This window comes from Neodiprion virginianus, chromosome 3, assembly GCF_021901495.1.
Source record: "Neodiprion virginianus isolate iyNeoVirg1 chromosome 3, iyNeoVirg1.1, whole genome shotgun sequence".
NCBI classification, from domain to species: Eukaryota; Metazoa; Arthropoda; class Insecta; order Hymenoptera; family Diprionidae; genus Neodiprion; species Neodiprion virginianus.
In genome coordinates, this window is record NC_060879.1 from 37,385,861 (window position 1) to 37,411,950 (window position 26,090).

The following is a 26,090-nucleotide window of genomic DNA, read 5'->3' on the forward strand; positions in this document are numbered from 1 at the left end:
CGGCGAAAAACTAGGGAATTTGTTGCGGAACGACCAGCGGCGCATGCGCGGAACACAGGCATGCACGTATGCAATACGCATATGTGTCGTGTAGCGATGAGTAAATAACCTGACGTGCGTAAACTGTTTATGTCGGCCTTCAATTATCACACCCTCGCGTGGTCATGTATGTCAATAATACAAGATACGACCTCGACTGAACAGCATGGAGCTCTGACGGTGAAGGAGGATCAATTTTGCCAGTAAACGAATCGCGCACTCCAGCCGGGCTTAATTAACCACCTCAGAAAATCCAGGTACGTCCAGCGAGCTCGGCGTGCGTAAATATTGCGTACCCGCGATTCGAATCATGCATTCTAACCGCTTCTGTACACGGACCGAACGTCGTCGTTGACAAAGGTAACAAGAAAAACACCGTGGGACGGTGTTTCGTCTCGTCACGCCTCGCACGTTGCCGCAAACACGCGTCGAGTCGTAGGCTTCGATATACTTTCGCCTTTATACCTCTGAGCCCCGGTGAATTTCAAATATCAATCGAATTTATCGTCACGAGTCTCGCTGAGAGGAGCGCGTCACGCATTGTCCAATTGTTTGAAAGCCGGCAGTTCGTTTTGGAAAGTATATTAACGCGCATCGGTAACCTTGTGGGTGAATTTTGCGTTCCGTTATTTATTTCGTCCGCAGTGAAATAGTTAAGTCATTTTTTCGCACTCGGCTTCGTATCTATACCCGTCGCGACAACGGAACGAGTAATATGCCACTGCGAACGAAGCCCATCGATCGCACAGGTAAGATATCTTAATCCAATAACCATTATAATACCTATATCTTTGCAAATACGATTTAGACTAGCAGCCTTTAGGGTTTACGGCGAGGAAAAGGTTTCCTTCCGCTGCATTTCTACCAGCGAATATCCGAGCCTCGTCGTTGTTACGTATCGCGTTGGATCATCCACTTCTCGACTTCTCCAATCGTCCTCTGTCCATCCTAATACATCATATTATACACAACGAGATAAATTGGTAAGCAAACATGTATGACTGCATCTACCTACCTGCTTACGCGCATATTTACAAGCAAACAAACCGACCCTCGCATCCATCGCTCGGTTTTATTCAAGTACCGACGTACTTGCTTACATGCCTACCGCATACATCAACACGTGGGGGTAGTCGGGAACATATTTCGAAGTTATATTCACCCGACCCTGACTAACGGGCTCCATATCCGGGAATACGCCTTCCACGAAATGCTTTCAAATTCAAGCCGTTCTTCGAAGAATTTGGAAAACGAATGCGCACGATTAATCATCTGACTGGAGGTCGGTTCATTGGTGGGTGTAAAGAGATTCAGAGTCTTCGATGGTAAGCTACATATTTGTTTTCGGTTCGTTGGACGAACTTAAATTTCCGACCTGTAACCAGCTCCGTGTCAACATCGAATGCTCCAAAGCCTAGGCTTATTGTTAGGCTCTTAAGGAGCGTCGATACGAGAGCAAAGAAACGATACCGTTTAGTCAAGCTGTAGGAGGGCAGAATTTAAGAAGAACAAACCTCGACCTTTCCGAAAGTATAATATAATGGCATATCGATAAAACAACCGTCGTATCTGCACATCGACAACTGCAGCATTGGCTCGTTGTTATACCTGTAATAAAATGATCAAGCCCCCTAATTCCGTTTGTTCGTGAACGTTCAAACTTGGCAGAGGTCGTTAAAAATAAAAGGTTCGAAGCGTTTGGGAGGTACGGAAAAACACGGGCCCACGATATCGAATCATCCTGCAGCCGGTAGAGTGGCGACCGAATTCGGGGTGAAAAATTCCGCGAGATTCCCTGATTTCTAAAGTCCGTTTTTCAAATCCTGCTTACTGCAAACAAATCAGATGTTGTTATACATCGACCCGCAATTATCAAAAAATGTTATAGTTACGTATGTATACCAAGTAATTAATCGATTTCGAACATAATTGAATATCGTATGTTCACGCGTCCGCGTCGCAATTATTGAAATTGCGTCTTGCACAACGCGAACTCCTACAATTCTAATCAAAGGATTATAGATACTTTGTGGGTTGGATATTGATTGCCTCAAAAAATACTATAAATTTAAAAATATATTCTAGAATTAATCGACTTGTTGTAGAGATACAGTTTTCGTTGAGTTACCGGCGGTTTAGTTTAGATGGATGATTATCGAGAATATAGATTTAAAGAAGCGTGTTGGATATTCCCGAAGCTAAAGATCTTTAGTTTCAAGTTTCAGGACGATGGTGCCAGTCTGTACCACCGAGAAGATCGTTTTAGACGGACGTTAGATTTTCGAAATATTTCAGTTGTGGGCAATAGTCGGAGTGGGAGGAAATTTGGTTTGAGGGCAGGAGACGTAAGTGAGTAAAATGCATGGTATTTTATACTTGGTGCAAAGTTTAGAGGAACGGCATGAAAGGTGGGAGAAGGATCAGGTAAATTTTTAAAATCGAACAATAAGCGACCCTTTCATGCCCACGCTGTCCATCTTGGTTGCCGTCCATATCTGTCGACCAACCGAATGTTCTAAAATGGGAAAAGCACGTGTTGGGGAAATTCTTGTGCCTTGATTTATTGTCTATTTCGAAAGTTATTTGCAGCTGCCGGACAGCGCGATACGGATCGACCTGGCTAGGGTTCGGCTAATCCGTCCTTGGAATTTTACAAAATTGACCTGGCCATGGTCATTACCGGGTTCGAAGTGCCCGTACTTATTGTTAGAATTTTACGAACGGTCTAGTCCTAAACTCTAACGGTAGTTTTAGCATGAAACTAATCTGACAAATCTACTCATTTTTACACAACTGCATACGTCGCAACAACGTGAAAGCGATACGATACACACAATGTTATGCCTCGTAATAAATACTTGTAAGATATTCAATTAGTCATTTATCCGAACAGTTCTGCTGCTTGATACATGATCGCGATACATGCCGAAGTAAATTTGACAGACATTCGAACCAGAGATATTCCTCTCCATAAAATTTCTCTCAGTTTGATGAAGTTTTCCTGATTTCCTTTCCGTCAATACCCATCGCCGGATCAGCTACCGTTCGGAAGATTCCGCGGCATCCATGCGCGTCTACTAAAAAATTTCAGAATGATATCTACACGCCGGATAGTCGGAATCTATCGCAGCCGTTTTAGCCCCTGTTCACGCGTACCCTATAGTGCATTCGTACTGGATGCCACGTGAACTCCTACAACGCGAATTAACTAGTTATAGGTGGTTAGGTTTGACATGAAGTTGATAGCTATCGACAGAATAACGGATATATTGTACAAGTTTACCGATAAAGTTGGATTGAACCGTAGAGTTATGGATACGTCTGTTCTCTTGGTAGGTGCGTGGACAACTGGTTTTTGGAATTAGAGCTTGGGAGAGGCAAGATTGTGGGAGAAGGTGGAAAGAAACCAGAACAAAACTCGTAAAGTGCAGGATGTGGTCGGAAAAATGCAGCTAGGTACTTGGAAGGGAGAGAATAGCAGGAAGGATCGGACGTTGAAGGACCTAGCGAAAGTCAGAGAAAAGAGATGTGTGACAGTAGTGGATTTTGCGACGCAACAGCCCCCATTGCTCGGCTTCTCTGCAAGAGTACCGTATGTTTCACGCTTTCACTATTGCAGCTTGAGTTTTGCGTGCCCAGGAGACGCGGATTAGCCCAGTCGCTATGTACGAAAAGAACATATGAAATGGCAATTTTCCGATACCATTATTTTCTTTTTTAAATCGCTGACCGAGGATCATTGGTGATCTAAATCCAGAATATCGACAGATTATGCAGTAGCTTTTACGGCCGTTTTGAAGTTACGGTTTGAGGGGGTGCTCAAGTCAATTTCGACGTGTCGTATGTACCTCCGAATATCAAAGTCCACGTATCTCAGCTGCAAAAAAGGACTTAACAACCCCATTCTATACGCAATTCGAAACAAAAACTTTCCAACACATTTTCGTTTGACGCAGCAATAAAGAAACGAATTTGTATCGCGATTTCGTAGAATCCATGCCATTTCTTTATTTCTGCGTCAAATCAAAATGACTTACATTGATTTTATTCGGAATTTTATATAGAATGAAGCTGTTTGGCCCTTTTTTGTGATTCAAAAATTCGAAGACACATACGTCAACGTAGAAATTGACCAGGGCACCCCCTTAAGTCGGAAAATATCGATGGTAGAAAAAAAAATTGTCGCAACCAAAGTTGCAAAGAATTAAATTTCCTCCAACTCCAGTTCTAACGATTTTTAGTAAAAATTTCTAAACAGGCGATTACTTATTTGAAAAAAACAAATTTCTCCATACGTTCAAGATGCTGGAAAAAGCTAATGCAAAATCCGTTCTAAATTCTGTATTTGGACCGATGACCACCCCCCAATGGTGCAAAAAAAAAAAAAAAAAAAAAATTCATGGCATTGAAAAATTGCAATTTCAAGCGTACATTCCGACCGGAGACCGGCAACAAGAATCGTCTCGACGGTCGGCGGTCTTCGCTCTTTTCGCGACGATACGAAATCGGTCGTCTGCGATTTCCCGGATCAGACGAGACTCCCGAGTTCTACTCATCGCGCAGACATTGCAGACGACGCGACGGTATTTTCGCACGCAGGTCTCCTATTCCTTCCACCTCCTCGTCCGTCGCCCCTCCCCCCCCCCCCCCCAAGTTTCGTCCTCGTCGAGAACCTTCCGTCGTCGTCGTCGTCGTCGATTCGCCGTCCTTGTTTCGCGCGTATTGATCCGCCCCAAATCCAGTTTACCTCGTCGGAGGTTCTCGCTCTGGGCAAAGGAGAGAGGGATGGTGGGGTTAGGGAAGGGGAGCGAGGGGCAAACCGTAGTGCCGGTTGGACCACGTTGCCAGTCGAGAGAAACTCTTCGTTCGTTCGGCTCCGAAAGTTTCCAAATTGACCGGCTGTCGTTACCCGGCCTCCGCTAGTCGAGTGTTAGATGAATTATTTGGTCTTTCTTGAACCAACCGCACCTCGTTCCAGTCTTGTCGTCATTTGACGAACCTGGTGGTAAGTTTTATCAAAATTTTACATGGATTCGCATTTCTCTTTTCGTTCTCGATGTTCGAACACGTGGATCATGGATCGTTGTACACGCGGTCGGATAATCAACTTTTCATCCAAATTTGTTCGGGCTTGCGCGTGCATTTTTCAGAAATAAAATTCACAATCGATGTTCGGACCGGGAACTTTTCAGATATTGTTTTCGTTTGATTACGGTACATTATATACCATGCGAATTTGATACGCGGCATACCTCTAACAATAAATATTTTATAAGTGAACGTGATGCAAACTAGTCAGTTTATACGGTAATTGGCAAAGATTGCGACAATTGCTACCGACGATGTTAATTGTCACGATAGCGATGTACAGCTTTTGGCTAGCAATCCGTTATTCTTGCAAAGATTATAACCTTCTACTGTAAAAGTGTTCGGCGTACTCGATAAAGATAGTAGACTGGAGTATGTACCGACTTTTTTTTTACTTTTCTTTTACCTTCTTTTTTAACGAGCTAGTAAATTACGACTTGCACACGGGTAGGTTGTTGAACATTACGCTGTGAATGTTGTACACAACAGCTGAAATAGTACGTTAAACTTTTAATCCGAACTACGTGTCAGGTATGTAATGTGAAAAGCTAAAACTGGAGCAAAGATACCGCGTAATCTTGTATTCTTCATACAGGTACCGTTGTCGAGTGATTCTGTTGCTCAATTTCTTGATTGACGATTGCAGCAACAGCTGCTCGCATCACGTCGGCTTTGATCTCGAATCCTTTGAAATTTTCGATAAACGAATTGACGGAAAACGTGATGATTATCGTGCGGTTATCATAAATTACAATACTCAAACGCTTACTCCGCTCGCCAAACACAATGTTTCTGATTAGAACTCTGTCTCTCCGCCATCGCGTATCTTGATCTGTTATAAAAATCAAACGGAAGAACACGGACGACGCACGATCATTTTCACGATTTAATTCGAGCCTGAATCACTATACGCATTGCCGTATGAATCGAGCGACGCTTGTTACATTACGTTGAAAAATTGAATAAACAAAAGGTTGATAAGGAAATCCACGTGCACTGATAGCGGTGCGCGTGAATCGATCGCGAATTCCATCTCGCGTGTAAACACGGAGGCAAAATTAGTTACGTATCTAAATTGATGCTATAAAATGCCGCGTTGCTTTATCCGGTGAAAAATAGAACGGTTCGTTGTTCCTAAGCTGCGGAAGAAGACGAGAACGAGGAGAAGAAAAAAATGAGAATACGTCGACGCGTGTGGATGTGAACGCAAAAAAAAAAAAAAACGGAGAGAGAATATTTGCCAGCTGTTGCTGAGGCGGCGAAAAAGAAGGAATAAAAAAAAAAAAAAAAAAAAACAGTTGCAGCCGTGGCAGAGTTTAGAAAGTTGTACGTACGATAAAAATATATGCAAAAATCTAATCTAATATCAATTTCTCAATCAATTTTCGAGGTATAAATTGTGGGTATTCTTATTGATATGGAACCGAAGATTGATATTTCTCAAATGATTTATCAAACTTGCAGCAATCCTTTTACAATGAACAATAAAAATTTTCGATATCTGTATAATCTATCGTCTTTAGCGAGCACATGATTATCAGTCACATTATGGCATTTGCGGTATTCATGATCCAGTTCGCGTAAGAGTTCAGAAAAACCACGAGTTTTTAACATCCTATTCGCAATTTCTTACGCATGTCGCGGGCGTTGATTCGGGTTTCTTCCATTCAACGACCTTCTTGCCGTCATTCGTAGCGCGAACTTCACCTCGTAATAGCGTGTAAGATTCGCCAGTCGTATCGCCGAGAAGCAATTGGCACATCCACGTGTTGAACATAAATTGTCAAGTTCGCAAGCCACGTGTATCAGCCTGTAAAATGACGTAATACGATCTCGACTGGCAGATATTATACGACCATCGCTGATCGACGAGTGTTGCGGAAACGCAGCTGAAACATGGATGCAAAATTTAAATTAACTAACGAATTTCGACGCCGTATAACAAGATTACGATCCAATCAATCGCCGCTGCTTTTCACGACCTCGAATGATGGTCAATATCGAGTCTCGATTCGAATGAATTACCGCTAGATATATGTATAATAAAATATTTGCTCTCGAGATCGTCCGGGTATAATATCCTGGTAGATTGCAAGGCGAATGTTTGATCACGGAGATAAGTAATAGAATAGTCTGCTATAACCGTTGACGAGAGTGGGGGTAAAAAATTTGAAGCGCCAAAATGTAGAATTTTCAAATATGCATAAGTCTAATTCGTAAAATTATAAAATTGTAGAAAGTCCACGTACGGAAATTTGAAAATACAGAAAGTCGACAATTATCTAAGGGCAAGACGTAGAACGACAAAATCTAAAAAATGTATACGATTCTACATTTTGGCATTCTACATTATAACCACTTTATATATTTCTCGCCTTTCAACGTATGTTAAAAATTATAAATTAAGTTTTGGCTTCTTAAAAAAATTCCAATATCGTGGCCCTTCTAGTTTTTGACCCTCCTACTTTTCACCCCCACCCATTGACGACAAATTACGCAGCGATGAAGCGGGTAACGGAAACTATGATCGTCCAGGCAAAGAACCGACTTCTCGCATCGTACGCACGTCTCGATTCGTTGCACACATCTGCTCGTTCCTTTTGGCGTATAATCGATGTTATACGACACGTGCGATTTATGGATGCCTGCATCTATGTATTCAGTGGATGTAGATTTTGCTGACGTAATTCCTAGTGTGTACTCTAAGTTTGCCAATAGAAAGGAACGAACCGGTGCGGATATTAGGACGGCTTTTTGACGCGTGGGCAGACCGGCCGAGCCCCCAAATCCATAATAGTAGATGAAACAGGTGTAGAGGCTGGAATGCCGGTTATATTTATCGAATAGAGAGCGCCGGATTTTCTTTTATTCTTCTTTTAACTCCTCGTGATTTTCCCGCACTCCGTCGACGGCTTCTTTTAGCTTCCAAATCGTTTTCTTTCTCTTCTACCAAGAATCCAGCTTCGTCTGCAACACTACGTTGCCTTTTTTTTCCCCTAACGACTTACTGTCCCGTTTCTTTTCTTATCCATTCTTTTTCGTTTTTCCCCTCAAATCTCTCTCGCTCTTTCTCGCCCACTTCGAGATTTTCACACGCCGCAGGTATATGTTTGGCGCAGTTTTCTAGAAACGAGTGAAAATATCACGCAAAGATTTTCAACCTGGCTGAATCGTTAGTAACGCTAACGTAACGACAAAATAGTTTAAAAAACGTCGTTACCTTGCATTTTTTAAAATTATTCCGAACAATTCTAGTTTGCAAAATTTATTTGTATTTTGTTGATATTACATCAATGGTTTACTGAAATTCAAACAATTCTAGAGTTGTGTGAGGTAACAACTTTTTTCAAAAACACATATTTGTCACGTTATCCTTACGAATTACAATCCCACGTAGATTTGACGAGGAAAAAACGAACCGCCAGCGACGCGCAGACTGGTATTTTAATCACAAGTACCCCCATTAATCGCTGTATTATATGTACATACGCTTGTCTGCAAGTCATCAACACCTCTGACATACGTTACACTTACGATTAGATGTAAAAGTATGATAATCACGCTCTTTGCTTACAGAGACGAATACACGTTTGTACGTCATTTGATTACATGCCTTTCACGCGTTAATTGAGGAGTCTGATACAGCCAGAATATGAAAGCAAATACTCAACATCACTTGAAATTAAATATTCTCGAGTCTTACGCGGTTAGGTTTATTCCCTTCTGTATTAACAGTCGTCCTCTCCTTAGGAGGTCTCGTAACCCAGCCTCACAGTCCACAGTTTGGCCAAGTGCTCTAGTATTTTTTTATTTTTTTCTCCATCACCTTTTCATTTTCCCCATGACTTGGCATCCTATTTTCCTTGTAATTATTGTTATTACAACGTTAAAATGAAAGGGAATGCAGTAAGGATAATAATAATAATAATTGATCGTAGTAATAAAACTTGATGAAATCACACCGTTCTCCGGGATCACACGACGGTATAATTTCGCTTCAGCTTTCGCCAATGTCATCGACACATGCATACAATATGCGTCAAACTTTCTTCATGTTTCTTCACCTAGATTATATCTTTTTTTTTTTTTTTTAATTTATTTATTTTTTTATCATCCGTATCACCGTCGATCGTGCATTGGATGCACCGACACGCGCGTACTCTTTAGATCTCCACAGATAGCCAGCTCGTCGTATCGTGTGTAGGCCATTGAAGGAACCGTCGTCGTTTCGATTCTAAGCATCTCGTTGCCAAGCCCATTATAGAGAGTCACTGACCGCATTCACGATAGACGTCGAGGTAGATCGTCGTGTAACCGTGCCAATTGGTCTGCAGTCGATTCTCGTCGCGAGGGCTGCCTCCTCGACTTTGCGACGACGAACAAGGAAAGCGCTAACGCTAATGCTAATGCTAATGCTAATGCTAATGCTGATGCTAATGCCAATGCTGACTCTGCACGCGCCTACAAATTTTCTTCACGTCGGACGAACCTACGCAACATGTGACAACATGTACGGGTGCCTTTGATTACGGGAGGAATGCCCCTACAAAGTAGTTACCCTTCGAGATGAGACGCGCCGATCAGACGCGAAGATTTACGTCGAACCGTACAAAGCGAATGCAAATATTCCACAATAATTACGTGTATATATATAACGGGAAAATCGTCTTTGTTTCGTTTCGACAACAGAAGGCTTACGTTAAGCAGTTGCGAGAGACAACGATTACGCATATGTATATTAATCATCGTAAGTAATTGTTTGACGTAAGCCTTCTGTTCTCAAAGTGAAAAACGGACGATATTTCCGACACATCGGTATGGTTTAAAAAAAAGACTACAGCACTTTATGGGTAGCATGATCAAAATTAATGTTTTTCACAATTATTGATAAATTTTTACCGACACAGCAGTTGTTCAATTTAAGAGATGAAAACACAAGAAAATTTCAACGTCGGATAACTTTGCCAAAATTATACAGATGCGATAATATTCAATAGGTGCATACATGTACACTAGTCGCTTTTTTCCCGATTTTCCCAGCATTTTACAACGGACAATTTTACTCCTGTTACGCGTTCAATCAAGGACACAGTTCTCTATACATCAGCCAGGTATATATTCGACCAATCGCAAATCCCCGGATATATCTCTCTGTTCGGTCGGATTAAACCAGTTATATTCACAGCGAAAAATTACGGAGCGTGACTGCAGCGGTTGCGTAATTTCAAGTCCTGATAGGACCTCTATTAGGTTTCTGTTTGACTGATGAATCACATTGGATTCGACTTCCGCTCGCCTATGGAGATTGCTGAAACGATCAAAATCTGCAGATTAATTTCTTGTCATCTCCAGTTTTCACCGGTCAGACGAATTTACGCAGCGTCAGTGTTCAGAAATAATTGGGCTAATTATTAAGTCGATGGCAAAATTGTTGAGCAGACTATACATTATTGGACTTGCTAGTCATTCTTAACAGATCAACAATTGACGACTAAAATGCTTCTTCGCGTTATATTATATGCGGGAAATCGTTAAATTGCCTCGTGGACGTCGTTCCTATCATTCTTAACTTCCTTTTGTAGAACTTTAGATAATTCTGTTGAAAATTTTACATTATTCGGCCAGATAAGCAAGTACGTACATGACAATCGCACGTGTATTCACGGTTCATTACTATTTTTTCTTTCAAACGAATTCTAACGATTCTCCTTCTTTCGAGACCCTTTATTATATGCATCCACTCTGTGCTTTGGTGTAATTTTCGTTTACTTCTTGCCTCCTTTCCATCGCGGAGGAAGATAAATTGGCAACTGAAAGATGGAGGAGGAGAAGCATCTTATTTTTGAATACACACGGAAAAAAAAATTCTGTTCGGCGAGCTGTATTCTACAGCTCCAGTAACTATACGCACTCTACGGTCTATCTTGTAGTTACAGCAACTATATATTAGTCAGCTCTGATAGCTGCAAGTTGTTCAGCTCTCACAGCTGAATGGTTTTGCTCTAAGAGCTGTAAGTTGCGCTGTGCTCTGGTGCGTTGACATATTTCATAACCTTCAAATTTCATGAGTATGATTTAAATACAGTTGATAGAGAATTGTTTAAATAGTCCATTCAAATATGTAAATGACACTGAATAAATAATGATAATAATGATGAAAAATACTACTAATAGCAATATAATTGTACTATTTAATAATAAGCGCTGTGAGCGGAGCCGAAAAATTCTGGTCTAGCTCTTCGAACGAAGCTGTTTAGCTGAGAGAGCTGAACAACGTACAGCTATGACAGCTGACTAACAGTCAGTTATACGAACCATGCAGTGCTCTTCCAATAACAGAACGTTTAGTTCGACGAACTGTTTACAAGTAACTATCTAATATTTAGTTCCACGAGCTGAATTTTTTTTTCCGTGCATCACTAGATCAATTTTACGGGTGATTATGCTGGAGTTAAAGGCTGTCTAATTGCTACAATTTCTTACTAATTGATTTCATTCCCATCAAAAGAAAAATTCAAGAATCCAAGCAGAAATGATGATAATAGTCAACTGTTGATTTTCCATATCTATTGTTCTGTCAATATATATATATATACCTAGTACAATTATACGGCGTGTAAGCAAGTGTCTCAGGAAATTTGTGCCCGGTTGTTGGCCGAAGGCCAGTTGGACACTGTTTTATTACGTCATACGAATGGAGGCAGGTCACGTTTATTAAATTCTAAACAAATTGCGCACAAATTGACGTACCGTGGCCGTTCGCTTGAGGGAATACATGTATAATGTATATTACGTGTAATATTTCCTTCGATAGTCTTATCATAATATATTAGTTCCTCTGAGAGACCCTGTCGAATGTAATTTAGTTGAACGCAATTTGCTCATGCCTATATTCATATAGTATAATTAAAGTTCCGAGGCCACTTGGCAATCGTACGGGGATTTTCACAATGGATTTTCTTTTTCTAACACAGTGCAGAAGCTTTTCGCCGACATATCGTGCCACTTCGTATCTTCTAATTCGTTTTTCATTCCTCGTTCTTTCTTTTTCGTCATGTTTATATGCGAGGTCGTTGAGAAGCTTTCATATATTTGGGAGAATCAAATCACGTTCGTACTGATATACGCGTTTGTAGATTTTAGACAACTAGGCACGTGGAGGTAATAAAATTTTCCGGCTTGAAACATTCTTACCTTCGAATTATGCATTATACCAATACGCATTTTCGTGTTAAGCACTCTAACAGTAAGTATTGGCGTACAGCGAAAAGTTCTTTGGGTCTGCTCAAAAACGTTTGTTTCAATAAATTACTCCTTGATCGATAAACCAGAGTACTGACAGCTGATCTCGAAGTCACTAATTTTAAGAAAAAAAAAATCAAAATCGTTGAAACAAATTGCAAAGTAAAAAATCGATGTTAAAACAAATTATACACTGTTTTACAAGCTAGAGCCGCGATTTAATAAATTGAAATTAAACAGACGTAAAAACTTTTTCAAATACTCGATTCTAAGCAGTGATTTAGTGAAATTGGCATTTATATATAATTTCCCATTTTTCTGCAGCAATTAGTTGTAAGCAATCGGCAGAAAATTTTAATTAAAATATAAATCTGTTCTCCGTGTCCCTAATTGTTTTTTTTTTTTTTTCATCCATTATTCGCACGAATAAACCGAAAACTTACGTCGAGCTTCGATGAAGTTTCGTAATTTATAACGATTAAAATAATGCAAATTGGTTTGCGCCAAAGTGGGAGCTTCTTTTTCCGCGCAATTTTACCACGTAATCCTTCCGCAGCGCGACCGCGAGTCAACAACTCATGCCTATAATACGATCCTAAACCGCAAAAATGAAGAACTGCGTCGACAATATTATATATGTAATAATAACTTTGTACATAGACATAAGATCTGGACCAGCCAGATTTCAGTATCCGCATTACATAATGTCTATATGCATCATCGTTCAGTCTCAGTCTCAGTGAGAATACGGTAACTCTCATGGTAATATTTAGATTTTACAAGTGCCGATGTACTAAAAATATTGCTGTAGGTATTTACTTCACTTTGCGCGCATCATACACTCGGAGCGTGTAGGTACTGATGGTTAACCTCTATTTTTCGCACTCCTAGTTTACCTTAGATCATACTATTACACGTACATTGCACGTCAATTTTTATTTGACAGGTAATCTTGCCCACCCATAAAATTATAAATAGAATCTCTTTTTTTTTTTTTTTTTTTTTTTTTTTTTTTTTTTTTTACATTCCATTTTGGATAGGTTTAAATCACAGGCAGTTTGTACCGGGTAAACTTTTTTTTTCATAGCCTGTGCGTGACGCAGGATTTTGTATACAGTTCGCTTTATAAAATTGCTTTACAGAACGAAAGGCGAAAAAAGAAGAATTCAACTTTCAGCTCGTACTTACCGGATAGAACCGGTCGGCTAATCAAAACTGATTCAACTTGAGAGAATTAACTCTGTTATTATAATACGTCATTCCTCCAGCTGACTGAACCTGATATTCTTGTTAAAAAATGTATGAAATAAAACTAAATTTTATTTTCGTCGGTAAAAAGAATAGCGGATAATTTCTCGAGTGCTTCAAATATTATATGTGTATGCGAATAGTTGCGTAATAAGAAGTTACACTTAATGATATGTGTATTACTCACTCGAGTGTCAATTGCTACTACGTACGTAACTATATTACGGATATTGTGGTGAACACAAAAACCCTGCCGAGGTCGTGCAGGTTTTCATTATACATCATGTTGTCATTCTATACCTTACAGTAACAGTAATTTTTCATTGGGCATTGAAATTTGCTCGAATGTTTTCAGCAAAAAGTATTGAAAAAATGAATCCTGCTGTTGCGCTTCATTTTTAGTTCGACAGCCAGAAAACGACAAAATTAAGTAAACGCATATCATTAATTTATCACGTTTTATGAAACGCCCGCAAGAGGAAACAGAATTTTTGTCATTCTTTCCTTTTTCCACCGAATCTACCGATTTGCGGTTCCAACCTCGTTGATTTTTGTTAATTCAATTTTATTTCATAACGTTTCACACTCGTTGCTGTTTTTTTTTCTCTCCGCAATTCAATTTCACGGCAAATATGAGAAATAAAAATTTCCGGGATTTTCAAGGAAACTTATTTCTTTATTTATTCATTTTATAGCAAACTACTTATTTTCGCGGATAGCGAATTCGATACACTTGTACACACGCTTAGAAAACACATGGATAATCCGTATACACCGATTACCTATCTGGTATGCAATGAACTATATTGAGAGCCGGTCAAGAGAAGCCATTCGCCTTCACCTTCTTGTGACATTGAGACCAGTTTACAGCTGGGAATTACTTATTACGTCGTAGCTAATAACCACCCAGCATCGCACTGTCCGCAGTGCTAAATAATAATACGTTGAGATAAAATTCTTGGCTACATAATCGGTACGTCTTTTGTTTAACATGAAATATCAGAGCGGCTTTGCGGTTCTTTGACGCAGCATCTCTGCCCGCCTCACATCTTATTTAATTACATTCGTTCGGCGTGAAAGAAGTCTTCTACACTTCTTTTTCACGGACGACTCGTTAAGCCGTATTTTTATGGTATACGTAAAATTTTGAAGCAGTTTATAACTACGGCAAAAATGAGGTAATGAATAATACGTTGCTGCGATATACGCTTTATTGTTAGTCATACTTTGAAAAATAAGAAAAACGTGTAGATTCACTCACGCGTTGTACTGCGTACGAATTTGATAATTATATTCTGGTAAAGAAATTTTTTCTTCTCTTCCTGTTTACGAAAAATATCATATACCTGAAATTTGATTTATTTTATTAATCGATCGTCATGAATTGATGACGCGTAGTATAAATTATACTCTCAAACGAACACATTATCATCATTTTATAGCAAACAATGATTCGCGGATTTCGACTGCTAGCTTCTGCTGTTGTAAAAAAGTTTTCATCTTGGATTCGAATTTTGTGTAACAAATTTTGAAAACTTGAAGAAAAATCCTCCTCGTTTCAAAACTTTATTAAAATTTTATCAAAACTTCCATCGCTCTTTAAATGAAAGTTCAATTTTAAAGTCTTATTCATTGACTCAGCGTTTCAATTATAATACATACATCAAATTAGACGGAAAATTGCTTGACTTAATGAGTATCAGTTTCTCAATATCTTTAAGAAATCTCAAACTGTTTCGTCACAGATATGAAGCTATCTTATTTCTAGATTAAATCGTTCTTTTTTTTCATACTCAACGCCGCATTCCACGTTACATATTATACGCGTGTAACAAACTTGTGTATCTACGCGAAAAGACGTAACTGAGTGATATTATATCTTACGAGTATTATGTTGCAAAAATTAACGTCATGCAACTAAACGCGGCTCTATCTTGGTCCTCGAAGCGTATGAATCCAAGCTTTTTGCACGGATTATTATTTTTTTTTTTTTCAAATAATCGGTTGTATTCGTTCGGTCAGAATTTGCAATGATCCAACTTCCGGTCGTTCATACGAGTTGGACAAATAACGATAGAATCACAAATTCTGCATATAAATAGTTGGGCTATATGGGACGGATGAATCTGATGCTACGTCGATTTATTAAATAAATTATTGCATTTTTTCTTTAACGATGACTTATATTTTTCAATTTCTCCACAACCGATAGGCTAACAATAAAATCTTTTTTTTTTCCATAAATACGCCGCATGAACCAGAAAAATGAATCCAGCACTTTTGCAGAACCGATGTTGATACAAAAAGATCGATATGTTCCGTCTTCTCCCTTCTTTTTTTTCTCATCTTTTTCAATCTAATTAACGCTATCGAGTCAATCCGTTAATCAAAATCCTGGATTATTATAAATCCAGAGTAGGTATATGTAACATTCGTCAATCATCATTTATGGTAATTATCAAACATTTATATGTTATCACTGTTTTAATACCTTACTTAGCACTTGTCAGTTCAACACACTTCTGTTGATTTAATGCAGCTAAAACAATGTTGAATTTGAAAATACGTATAAGAAAATGTTCTCGTCAATATCAATTTCTGTCGTAAAATTGTACGTATGTTAATTATCGTGGTGTGGTAATTGTGTTTGCTTAAAAAAAAAAAAAATTTCATTTTAATAAAAATAGAATTAGAAAAGCTGAACAAAATTCACGCCCGATCGGATCAACAAATCAAACATAAACGAAAATTGTGTACCTATAGATAACACTGCCTTGTATCTAGTTCTCGTGACATTGATGATATAAATCTCGTCGTCAGTGCGGAGAATAATTCCTCCCACCAATCGAATTTGCAGGTCACCTGCGTGTTTTTTTTTTCTTTTTTTTTTATCGTTTCTTTTCTCTTGTCCACCTCCCTCCAACTTAGCCTCATAACGTACATTATATTCGTACGTACGAACCGAGACTCGCGTCACTTGAGATCAAACAGTTGTCTCGTGCCGTTCGTATTCACTTTTCTCAATTAACGTTACGTGGTATACCTAATAACACCGTAATATTGTCGATATTTTTTTTCTTTCGCTCGGCGCAAATGAACTGGTGGCTCACTTACATCATTTATGGTTCTTCCAACCACTTTCTAATATGAGAGAATAACTTGGACATATCAATTGTCTGCGATCTTGATTTACAATTTTCATTGAAAAATAAAAAAAAAAAAAAATTGTAAACCGTGTGAATTTTTCCACAGTGTGAAACTATCGAGATATTGCGTTACAAGGTAATTAAAATGAAACTAAAATAAAAAAATTAGTCACGCAATCTTCGTCTGAAAATATTGTGTAAGCTCAACTATTTATTTCCGTATAATATTGTCAAGTAATGTGATGTATTGCCGAAAAGATCGTAAAAACTCGAGGTTGATGCGGAATAACAGCGCGATACCGCGATGTCGTATAATCGTCGCGTGATAAAGAGACCCGGATTCATCATTTTTAGTCTCTTCAGTCGTTCGTCGTCCATGCGAAAGACGTTAAATTTTCGCAATATATGTTGAAGCTTCGGCAGCCTTATCGACCCGGCCGCGATTCGCGGACTAATTTTATTCCATTATCATCATTAGCTGCAGTCGCTGATTATTACCTTATTCCTGACAAAAGAAAATATGCAAATAGCTAATGAAGCAGCATTGCAGACCGTAATCAAAACCGCTTCGCATTACTTTTATAAACCGAATAAATAACCATTCTTTGCAACCAGCACGGTTCTAACTGCGATATGTATACCGATTGTATGATAACGCTGCTTGGGCGAAAACCACAAAATTACATTCAAGACCGGAAATAAGTAGAAACTACGTCGCAAGAATCCTCGCTCATTGTACTAATTATCTACATGCATATTTCCTTACTCGCTGCGGCAACGTGATTACTTTGCAAAAAAAAAAAACAAAACTGCGCAGAGTAACCGTTGCAAGACCTCTGCTTCGAAAAATGAATGATCGTATTATATTGCTTATACTTTACAGGAGGTACGATTTGCCTAAAACCCCCTGAGTAAATCTTCTGGTCAATTGTAGCTAATATTGCAAGGTGGCATGTGATTTATGCGAAAATTCCGCGAAATCTGTTTACAACCGTTACATAATCGCTTATTATTCCGTATCAAAGGTTGAAGGATTTCTCGTACAAGTCTGTTTTAGATTGATTGAAACTATAACACGTATCGGTGTTAGTACGACGTAAAAGCTTGAAAAGCAAAGGATGAAAATTGCCATTTTGCCAAATGGAATACGGCGATCAATCATGCGAAGTTGTGAATCGAGTTCTTGTTTCTGATAATGCGCGCGTCTCACCGAAACGCGAACAGCCGCGTCGAGAATTATACCGATGTGTTTGTATCGTGATTCCAATGAACAGCACTAATCGTTTTTCATGGTCGTGTTGATTTTGTCAAAATTATTTGGGTCAAGGTCTGCCGATCATTTCGTCCCGTTCGCTTTTACCGTGATGGCTGATCGCGTGCCTGAACACCCGTGACAAAGTTTAGTCACGTGAAAACGAAGAGACAAGCAAATTTATACGCTGCTTATTATTATTGTTGTTATCATTATTATCATTATAATTGTCATTGTTAATATTATTACGTGAAGGTACTCATGTTTGTACGTACACAGATTCGCCGCGTATAACATTCTTAAGATAGCGTGTGTAATGATATATGTATTGTGACGGAGGGAAAATTGTTGTGTATTTGAGAACATTGATAACAGTTGGATACTCACTGGCTATCTAATGAAGTTTGACTGTATATTATATACCGTATTTATTCGCATTAAATCTTGAAAAAAAACTTACGGCTGACCATAAATTTCATAGTCCAATTGTAATTTCTTGCACCACGTCTTGATTCTCAGGATAACTCGGACGATTATTGATGGATAAAATATAGTGATGAAGTTATATATGAATGGATTTTGTTATTGAAATCATGACGATTCATCGTTTGTACGATCTGGCTGATTTTTTTAAAGACGTTTTAATTGGGTAAGCTTAACAGACTCATCAAAGACATGAAGAGTATGATAGGCAAAACACTGAACTTACACTCCTAGTCTTTGTCCAATTCTGATGCGATAGACACGTGAGTCTGTAGCTTCGTTATTGTTTTCTCGTGATAAGCTGAAATGGTTATTATCAGCCAGCGATATGTGTGTTATATGTGTGATCGATCAAATATTGTGTAAACGTTGAATATGTATCGCTATGTTATTTTTACGACACTTGTCTGAGAATTTTCTTCTCGGCCTGCATTTCAACAGACTTCCTTATTTGTTTCATTTAGAGTAATCCATTTCCCGTTATGTTTGATCCAACCAGGCGTGAGTTATACCCACAATTTATTGGGCTCGACCGTTTCTTAGTATGCCTCATTCTTCAGGTATCTGTAATTCAGCTTCTCTGATTGTGACGTTTTCTTTGTTTTTCAGAGGAGCTATCGCAGCGAGAAGCAGAAAAGGGAGAACTTGAGCCTGAACCTCCTAGCGTTGAGTCCAAGTCTAAATCTAAACTGAAAGACAACATGGTTTCGTCAGTTTCTACCAACCCAGACTCGGAGGGTCTTAATGACTCTGTACTGGAACTGCAAGACGAGCGTCACCCTCAGTTGACGCTGGCTTCTCTAAACATGATGCGTAAAAATAGACACTTTTGCGACGTTGTCTTACATGTAAGTTGGATCAATTGAACAAACAACTCGACCACCATACATCATTGGAACATTGTTTTTGTCCCATCATTCATATTTATTATACAACGTCGGTGTTCCAATAATTGGCCAAACCTGGGCGCAGTCTAGCTGATGTATGTCTGAAACAACGTATTACTACTCCATTGATTCTAGGTTCAATCACAGATCTTCCACTTAAAATCACTTCTTTGACAAATATTTAGCAAACCTTCCTCACCGCCAATAATTTGAAGTTGCGGAAGCAATTGATACATCTTGTTCATATTATGGCATATTGTCAGTCTGAATTCAAATGCCAACTATTCTCTTCTTTTATATGTCAGCGAAGCCATTTACCAATCTGCCAAATAAAAATGCTGAGAGACTCAAGTCAGTAAAAGTGTATAGCGGAGGTCAAATCGGTAAACCTATAATCAAATTGTGAGTAGGAAAAATTATAGCTGAAAAAATTTAACGCGATTCAAGAAATTGTACCGGGATTTCTTTTCCTTTCTTAATCAGTTGAACCATTTCTGTATAGCTGATCAAATTAACGTCTTATCAATTTTTTTACAACATTTTACTTGAATCGAACTAAAGAAAATTGGATTAAGTAAGAAGTCGGGCTCTGCAACGAGCCCGCGGGCAACTCGGACGCAGTTCTGTCGCCAACTAGGTATTTGAAAAAAAGATTTGTTCAAATTTAAAAACACTCGAACTGATGAATATACATTAGCCCGTTGGAGTTAACGCGACTGTGTTTTTGGCTTGGTTTTGGCATTACGATTTGTGGTTGGGTGACACACTAGGGCCGTGTATTGCCCTCTGCAGGTCGGCAGTACCGAAGTTCATGGACACAGAGCTGTATTGGCAGCAGTCTCCCCGCATCTGTTTGAACTCTTCAGTGCTGATAAACAAGGGAACAAGGAACCCAGAGTTACCTACAAATTGAATGGAGGATTCGACAAGGTCGCTCTGCAAAAGCTGGTTGATTATGCCTACACTTCCAGGTGAGCTGACCACTTTTATTTACCCCTTCTTTTCATTTCTGTGCACAATTTTGTTTGACCACCTGAATCTGAATTCTCATGCTGTGTAATTACTTAATCGATAGATACTTTTGGAAAATACTGGTGAGTATGTTACGAGTCCGTTGTTTTCATTTGTCATCCGTATCATCAACTACTCTCATATATTTAACTATATGAGCTTCACCGCCTTCACCATTTTTACTATACGTAGGGTATTCTATAGAATTTTTATATCTCACAAACGACTGTAAAGTTACATATTACTGACATTTTTTGAATCTAAAATTTACAGGCTTGAGATACTACCATCGCAGGTGAAATCAGTCTACTTGGCAGCATGGCATTTGAAAATGGAGAGGGTTTCGGCACAATGTGCCGCTCATCTTTTGCATTATCTAACACCAGGTTCATGTCTGGAAGTTCGCGCTCTTCCAGGAATAACCCAGAATGAGGATTTTGCAAAAAAAGTCGATGCTTACATAAGAGACCATGTGAGTAACAACGAGTACATTGCTCCAGATGTTAGGATTTTGAAAAATGGCCAAACGGATACGCGTCTATAAACATGCTGTCGACAGCTGCGTGATTTTATTCTACGCCTCTGTCGAAAATGATGTGCCCCAAACTAAATCGGGTTTCAGTTCTAATACATGCCATTGTTACCGAATTTCCAGTTTGAAGCTGTCTGCAGCAGCCCCACTTTGTTGTCGTTGCCCTGCGTGAAAATCGAGGTCTTGCATCAAACTGTTCAGGAAATGTCATTGGTGAATGGAACGAGTCTTTGCCACTTGGTATTGGATTGGGTGAAGCGATCTCTGACAGACTCTACCAGCTTGACCGTGGATCATCTTACGCAAAAAACATACTTGTTGTATCTTGCCCTGGATAATAGCCTGCAAGATTGCACGGATTTACCTTCAGGCGACGTTAGCGATACTGACATTGTTCAAGATTATAAAAAACTTTCACTGAAATCGCAAGCACAATCCAAGGGCCGCAGGAAGGGTCCGTTGCAGCCAGCTAAGCCAAGAGTTCTTATCTACTCGAGAGATATCGGAGAGCGGATCGAGTCAGAATTGGAACCAGACTGGAATCTCATAGGAGCAAGTAAAGTTGGTGGTAAGAAAAAAATTATTTTTACAAAGTGGTAACTGATTAATAGTTATTTTAAGAGATAAATAGACGTTGTTAATATTAAATCCAGCTTGAGCCGCTCAAATTTAATTCATTAAACGTCTAAGCAGGTAATCATTCAAAGCAACTACTTCCTGAATGGTAAGCCTGCTAATTTAACCACGTAGCTTGTAGAGTTTTTCTTTATCCTAGTTATATCGATCATAACTTAAGAATAGAGACTCAACATCAACTAACGTCTTTTTGATTCATTTCTCATGTAAGTTCTGTAAGTTCTTTGAACGTTAATTACATTTCCAGAACATGCTTTCTTGGCCATTGTAACTCTGGATGGAAGACTGACCACACTGTCGGTACAACTTCGACTCAACACACCATCATCGCCATCTCCATTGGCAACTCCAGAAATTGTAGCTTCTAAAAATTGTTTTGCAAACGAGCCCGAGTTGTATTGTGCTCTCCCAACAATGAAGGCAGGAAAATGTGCCGTTGGTTGTGCCAATTTGAATGATACGTTGTTGGTCTGCGGCGGTTACGATAGGGTTGAATGCTTGAAGTCTGTGGATCAGTATTTGCCAGAATCAAACACCTGGCAGGTACTGTCGGGAATGAGGGAAGCCAGAGGTCGATTTGGAATCGCTGTCGTTAACGGAAGAGTTTATGCAATCGGTGGGTCAAATGGTTCTACGGAACTTGCTACTGTCGAAGTTCTCAACCCTGAGGCTGGATGGAAGTGGTCAGCCGTTGCGAATCTTCCTTTGGCTAGGTCAAATTCGGGTGTCTGCGCTTTGGGAAGCCAGATTTATTGCATCGGCGGATGGAATGGTCAGGTGAGCAAAAGATACCTACAAATTCAACTACAACTATTTCTTCTCGATATTCTGAATTTTTTCTCACATCTGTAGGAGCAGGAGTACTATACAAGAAGAACTTTACAAGCTTTAATTCGTTATAGGCTGGTATTAAACAGTGCGACGTCTTCGATCCTGAGACAGGTAAATGGTCAAGCATCGAACCACTGAGAACTGGAAGATACCAGGCAGGAGTATGTGCATATCAAGACCGCGTCTACGCAGTAGGTGGCTGCGATGCGTGGAACTGTTTGAATTCTGTGGAAATTTACAACCCAGAAGAAGATACGTGGTCAGTGGGACCACCTCTCATATCAGCACGTCGAGGCTGCGGTCTTGCTGTCTTCCGCGGTCGACTTTACGCCGTTGGCGGATCTTCTGGGACGCACAGTCTCACGACGACGGAAATATTCGACCCTGAAGAACAAGTCTGGGTACCAGGACCGAATCTGGCTACACCGAGAGCTAATGTAGCTGTCGCAGTTGTCGGAGACAGGTGAAATTTTTATAGTCGACGTAAAACTTTGTTTGCATTGCAAAAATACGCTATCGCGGTTACTCTGAATTTTTATTATGACAGCAAATAGTAAGATTTTTATGTACTTACAGGTTGTACGCAGTATGCGGATTTTCTGGTAAGAATTTCTTGAATTCCATCGAATATTTGGACGCTCACAGCAACGAGTGGACGACGTTCGTACCAAAGTCCGACGGCACAAACACACCCGCAAGCTCGCTGCAGAACAGTTTTTCAGATCCTAGCTTGAATGGTAATGAAAAGAACGTGATGAATATCAGCACGTCGAGCAACGCAAGTGATTCGAGTATGATCAGCGAGAAAAATGGTTCCGTGTATGGTTCCGGAATGGAATCATTGTCCAATTTTCAAAAAAACACCACTACCACAAGTTTTGACACAAATGTAAATGCTACGGATGAGTCTGAGCAAGACTCCGTCAGATCGAGTGATGGCACTGCTGCAACTAATGGTACTTTAAAAAGTTCCGATGCCGTCGTTACTACCGAAGCAAATCCCGAATCTCCGATGATTCCGCATGCGACAACAAACGGAACTACGGTAAATACGGGTTCTGCGAGTACTGCTAATGGTATACATGATCGAAAAATCAGCAGGGCTGATCTCGCGTCAAGTAATGGATCTCAAGAATTCTAAATGCATAATGATTGTTGATTTTTTAAGTCAGATGAATGAAAGTATAATAAAGATAAATGTATCTCTGATTATTCTCATTGCATCTAATATGCGGTGGAAGAGCGAATGATGCGTAGGAGCGAACGTGACAGTTTTCTTCCTTTCTTTTTTAAAAATATTAATATTATTATTATACGTAAGGAGAGTAAAATAAATTCAACAGAAAAAAAAACGAGAACGAAATAAAAAAAATTTCAACATCATCCGTGCCATACAGTATGTAAAACAATCCTTTGCGTATTTTTATTCGACCAAAATTCCATAATTTTTGCGGAAAACATGAAATAAAATTGGGTCCACAGATTTTGTATATAATATAATACTATCCACTATATAATACTATCAATTATTAATGTTACGTGGGTGATAGGGTTTACAAAGAAACTCTTGTGAGGCAACGTGAATCAGCAGCAATAATTTGTCAGCCTCAAAAATACTATGGAAGTATTTTTAAATTAATAATATACCTGCGTTTGTCTACTTTGTTTTAACGGTACCTATGAATTTGATGTTAAAATACCTGAAAATCACTCCTAATCTTAATCAGCAAAATATTTCATATTATATATTCGTCGTTTGGTAGATACTGGACTACGATATATTTAAAAAAAATATACAAATATATTATATATATATATATATATATACACACACGTACGACAGCATACATATGAAAGAAAATATATTTTTGAAATAATTAAAACGCGCTAACACGCCACCATAGAATTAAAGCAGGTTACAAACTGAATTCTTTTCGACTGTTGTACCAAATTGAATGGTTACTGTTATATCAAGACATTTAAAAAATTGAAAAATGAAAAAAAATATCTTATGCCCTAAGATTATCTATAATAAAGAATAAACTTGAAAAGAAATTATATTTTCTGTTCACTTTGTAACGAGCACTTTTATTACTGCCCCACGTTGGGCGACATTTTGTAACGCGAGAATTTCGAGGGATAAAAAGATAATGTGCTCGGTTACCCTACGGCGCAGTTACTAACCTGAATAATTAGATATAGAGAGATAAGAGAAGGGAAGGATATATTTGTTGGGCGCCAGACGCACATGCGTCAGAAAATAGATAATTAGAGAAAAAGATAAAGGTAAAGGTAAAGGTAATAGATAAAGGTAAGATCAGGTTCTACGACGGTTTTGCACCGCTTGATTTTTGCACAGCAATTACGATAGATGCGATAATTAACAATATTTACAGCCAGAGAAAAGTTAAGCGAGAGAGTTAACAAATAACGGAACGTTTTCCGAATAAGCGCGAGATATGCGTAGACTCGCGATACTATGATTCAAGGTAATGATTAACACGGTTTTATGATAAATAGGCAGAACAGACAAAGATATACGGTACTTAAATTAAGCATTGATCAAGTAAACCATAAAATATGAGAAGCGATTATAAGACACATGCGAGATACAAAAATTGTAATAGTTATCGCATTACCAGAATTATCAGCGATATAGCAGAGGCAGGGAATTATTAATTACAAGGTAAATTCAAGGAAACAGGCCAAGTAGAGAATTATTATAAGATATAGAGAATAACAGATAATACGTAGTCTCTAGTTTGCGGTAAGTGCGAGAGAAAGAGAGATAATATTCGGTACGATGAAAGATAATTTAAGATAAGACAAATAATATTCAAGAGAATTAATATGCAACATACGACAAACCAAAGAGACTACGGACAACTACGATCAGCGATATTAGCGAAGAAAATAATGAAAAAGATGTTAGGCGATACGGCGCAATACTCCAATGTCAAATGAACGACGAGCGGGACGATGCGGCGATGTAAGGTCGCTCACGCGGTACACTCACTAAGATAAATTAATCAAAGGTAATAGGTACAGAAACAGATATGAATTACTCAGAAAAAGTATAGCGAAATAGTAATACTCAATAACGAAGATAAGAATTGATCATTTAATAGAACACGCTGCTATACAGCGATATTAGACATTGAGATATTCTAGAAGAGAAAAATAATAAAATAAAGCGGTAGTCACTAACAATGTGTAAGTAATAGTCAACCAGTCGCGAAGTTACTTGCAATAAGAAATAGAAAGGGACAAGATAAGAGATAATAGAGAATAAGGTACGAGCCCAGGTGGCTCACGCAGACCAACTGCAAGATAAAGAGAAAGAGAGAGATAAAGATACGATATATATTGCAAGTATTTTCGTGGCTTCACAAAATAGAAAAGGAACCTCACTTACGTAAAAGAAGATGTAACAGGTACTAGAGAATGCGATACGATAGCGGTACGACGAACTTTGATAGCGACAACAAGAACACGTCTGCTATTAACGAAAACTGAAGGTAGGATGACGAGACGAGCGATGATCCTGATCCTCGTCGCGCTGCTGTCACGTGATTCTTCCTCAAATTTGCGATATTCTAATTGGACCAGCAGGTCGCGTAGGTCTGGTCTACGGATAGGCGGCGATAATCCCTCGCCGCTTGTTTTTCTTCTTCCTCGACGACAGGTATCGAGGT

General features: G+C 39.0%; 1 protein-coding gene across 5 annotated transcripts; it reads left to right on the plus strand.

The window, feature by feature from the left end:
• The first annotated feature begins 110 nt into the window (after nucleotides 1–110).
• LOC124300969 (influenza virus NS1A-binding protein-like) lies at nucleotides 111–24,390 on the plus strand. 5 transcript variants are annotated; one of them, XM_046755505.1, is made up of 8 exons: nucleotides 111–296; nucleotides 19,108–19,346; nucleotides 20,178–20,356; nucleotides 20,670–20,868; nucleotides 21,052–21,496; nucleotides 21,812–22,341; nucleotides 22,467–22,858; nucleotides 22,972–24,390. In XM_046755505.1, the coding sequence occupies exons 2-8, from the start codon at nucleotides 19,200–19,202 to the stop codon at nucleotides 23,534–23,536; spliced, it is 2,457 nt and encodes an 818-aa protein (XP_046611461.1). In that variant the 5' UTR covers nucleotides 111–296; nucleotides 19,108–19,199; the 3' UTR covers nucleotides 23,537–24,390. The 5 variants fall into 5 exon arrangements, with proteins under 5 accessions (XP_046611461.1, XP_046611458.1, XP_046611459.1 ...); XM_046755502.1 differs by lacking the exon at nucleotides 111–296 and adding an exon at nucleotides 321–788; XM_046755503.1 differs by lacking the exon at nucleotides 111–296 and adding an exon at nucleotides 4,872–5,044.
• Nucleotides 24,391–26,090: the final 1,700 nt, after the last annotated feature.

Excerpts from the sequence above, each read along its gene's own strand:
- LOC124300969 (XM_046755502.1), top strand. The coding sequence starts at position 755 with ATGCCACTGCGAACGAAGCCCATCGATCGCACAG. Across the intron at positions 20,357-20,669 it reads GATTATGCCTACACTTCCAG|GCTTGAGATACTACCATCGC; the intron begins GTGAGCTGACCA and ends TAAAATTTACAG. Across the intron at positions 21,497-21,811 it reads AGGAGCAAGTAAAGTTGGTG|AACATGCTTTCTTGGCCATT; the intron begins GTAAGAAAAAAA and ends TTACATTTCCAG.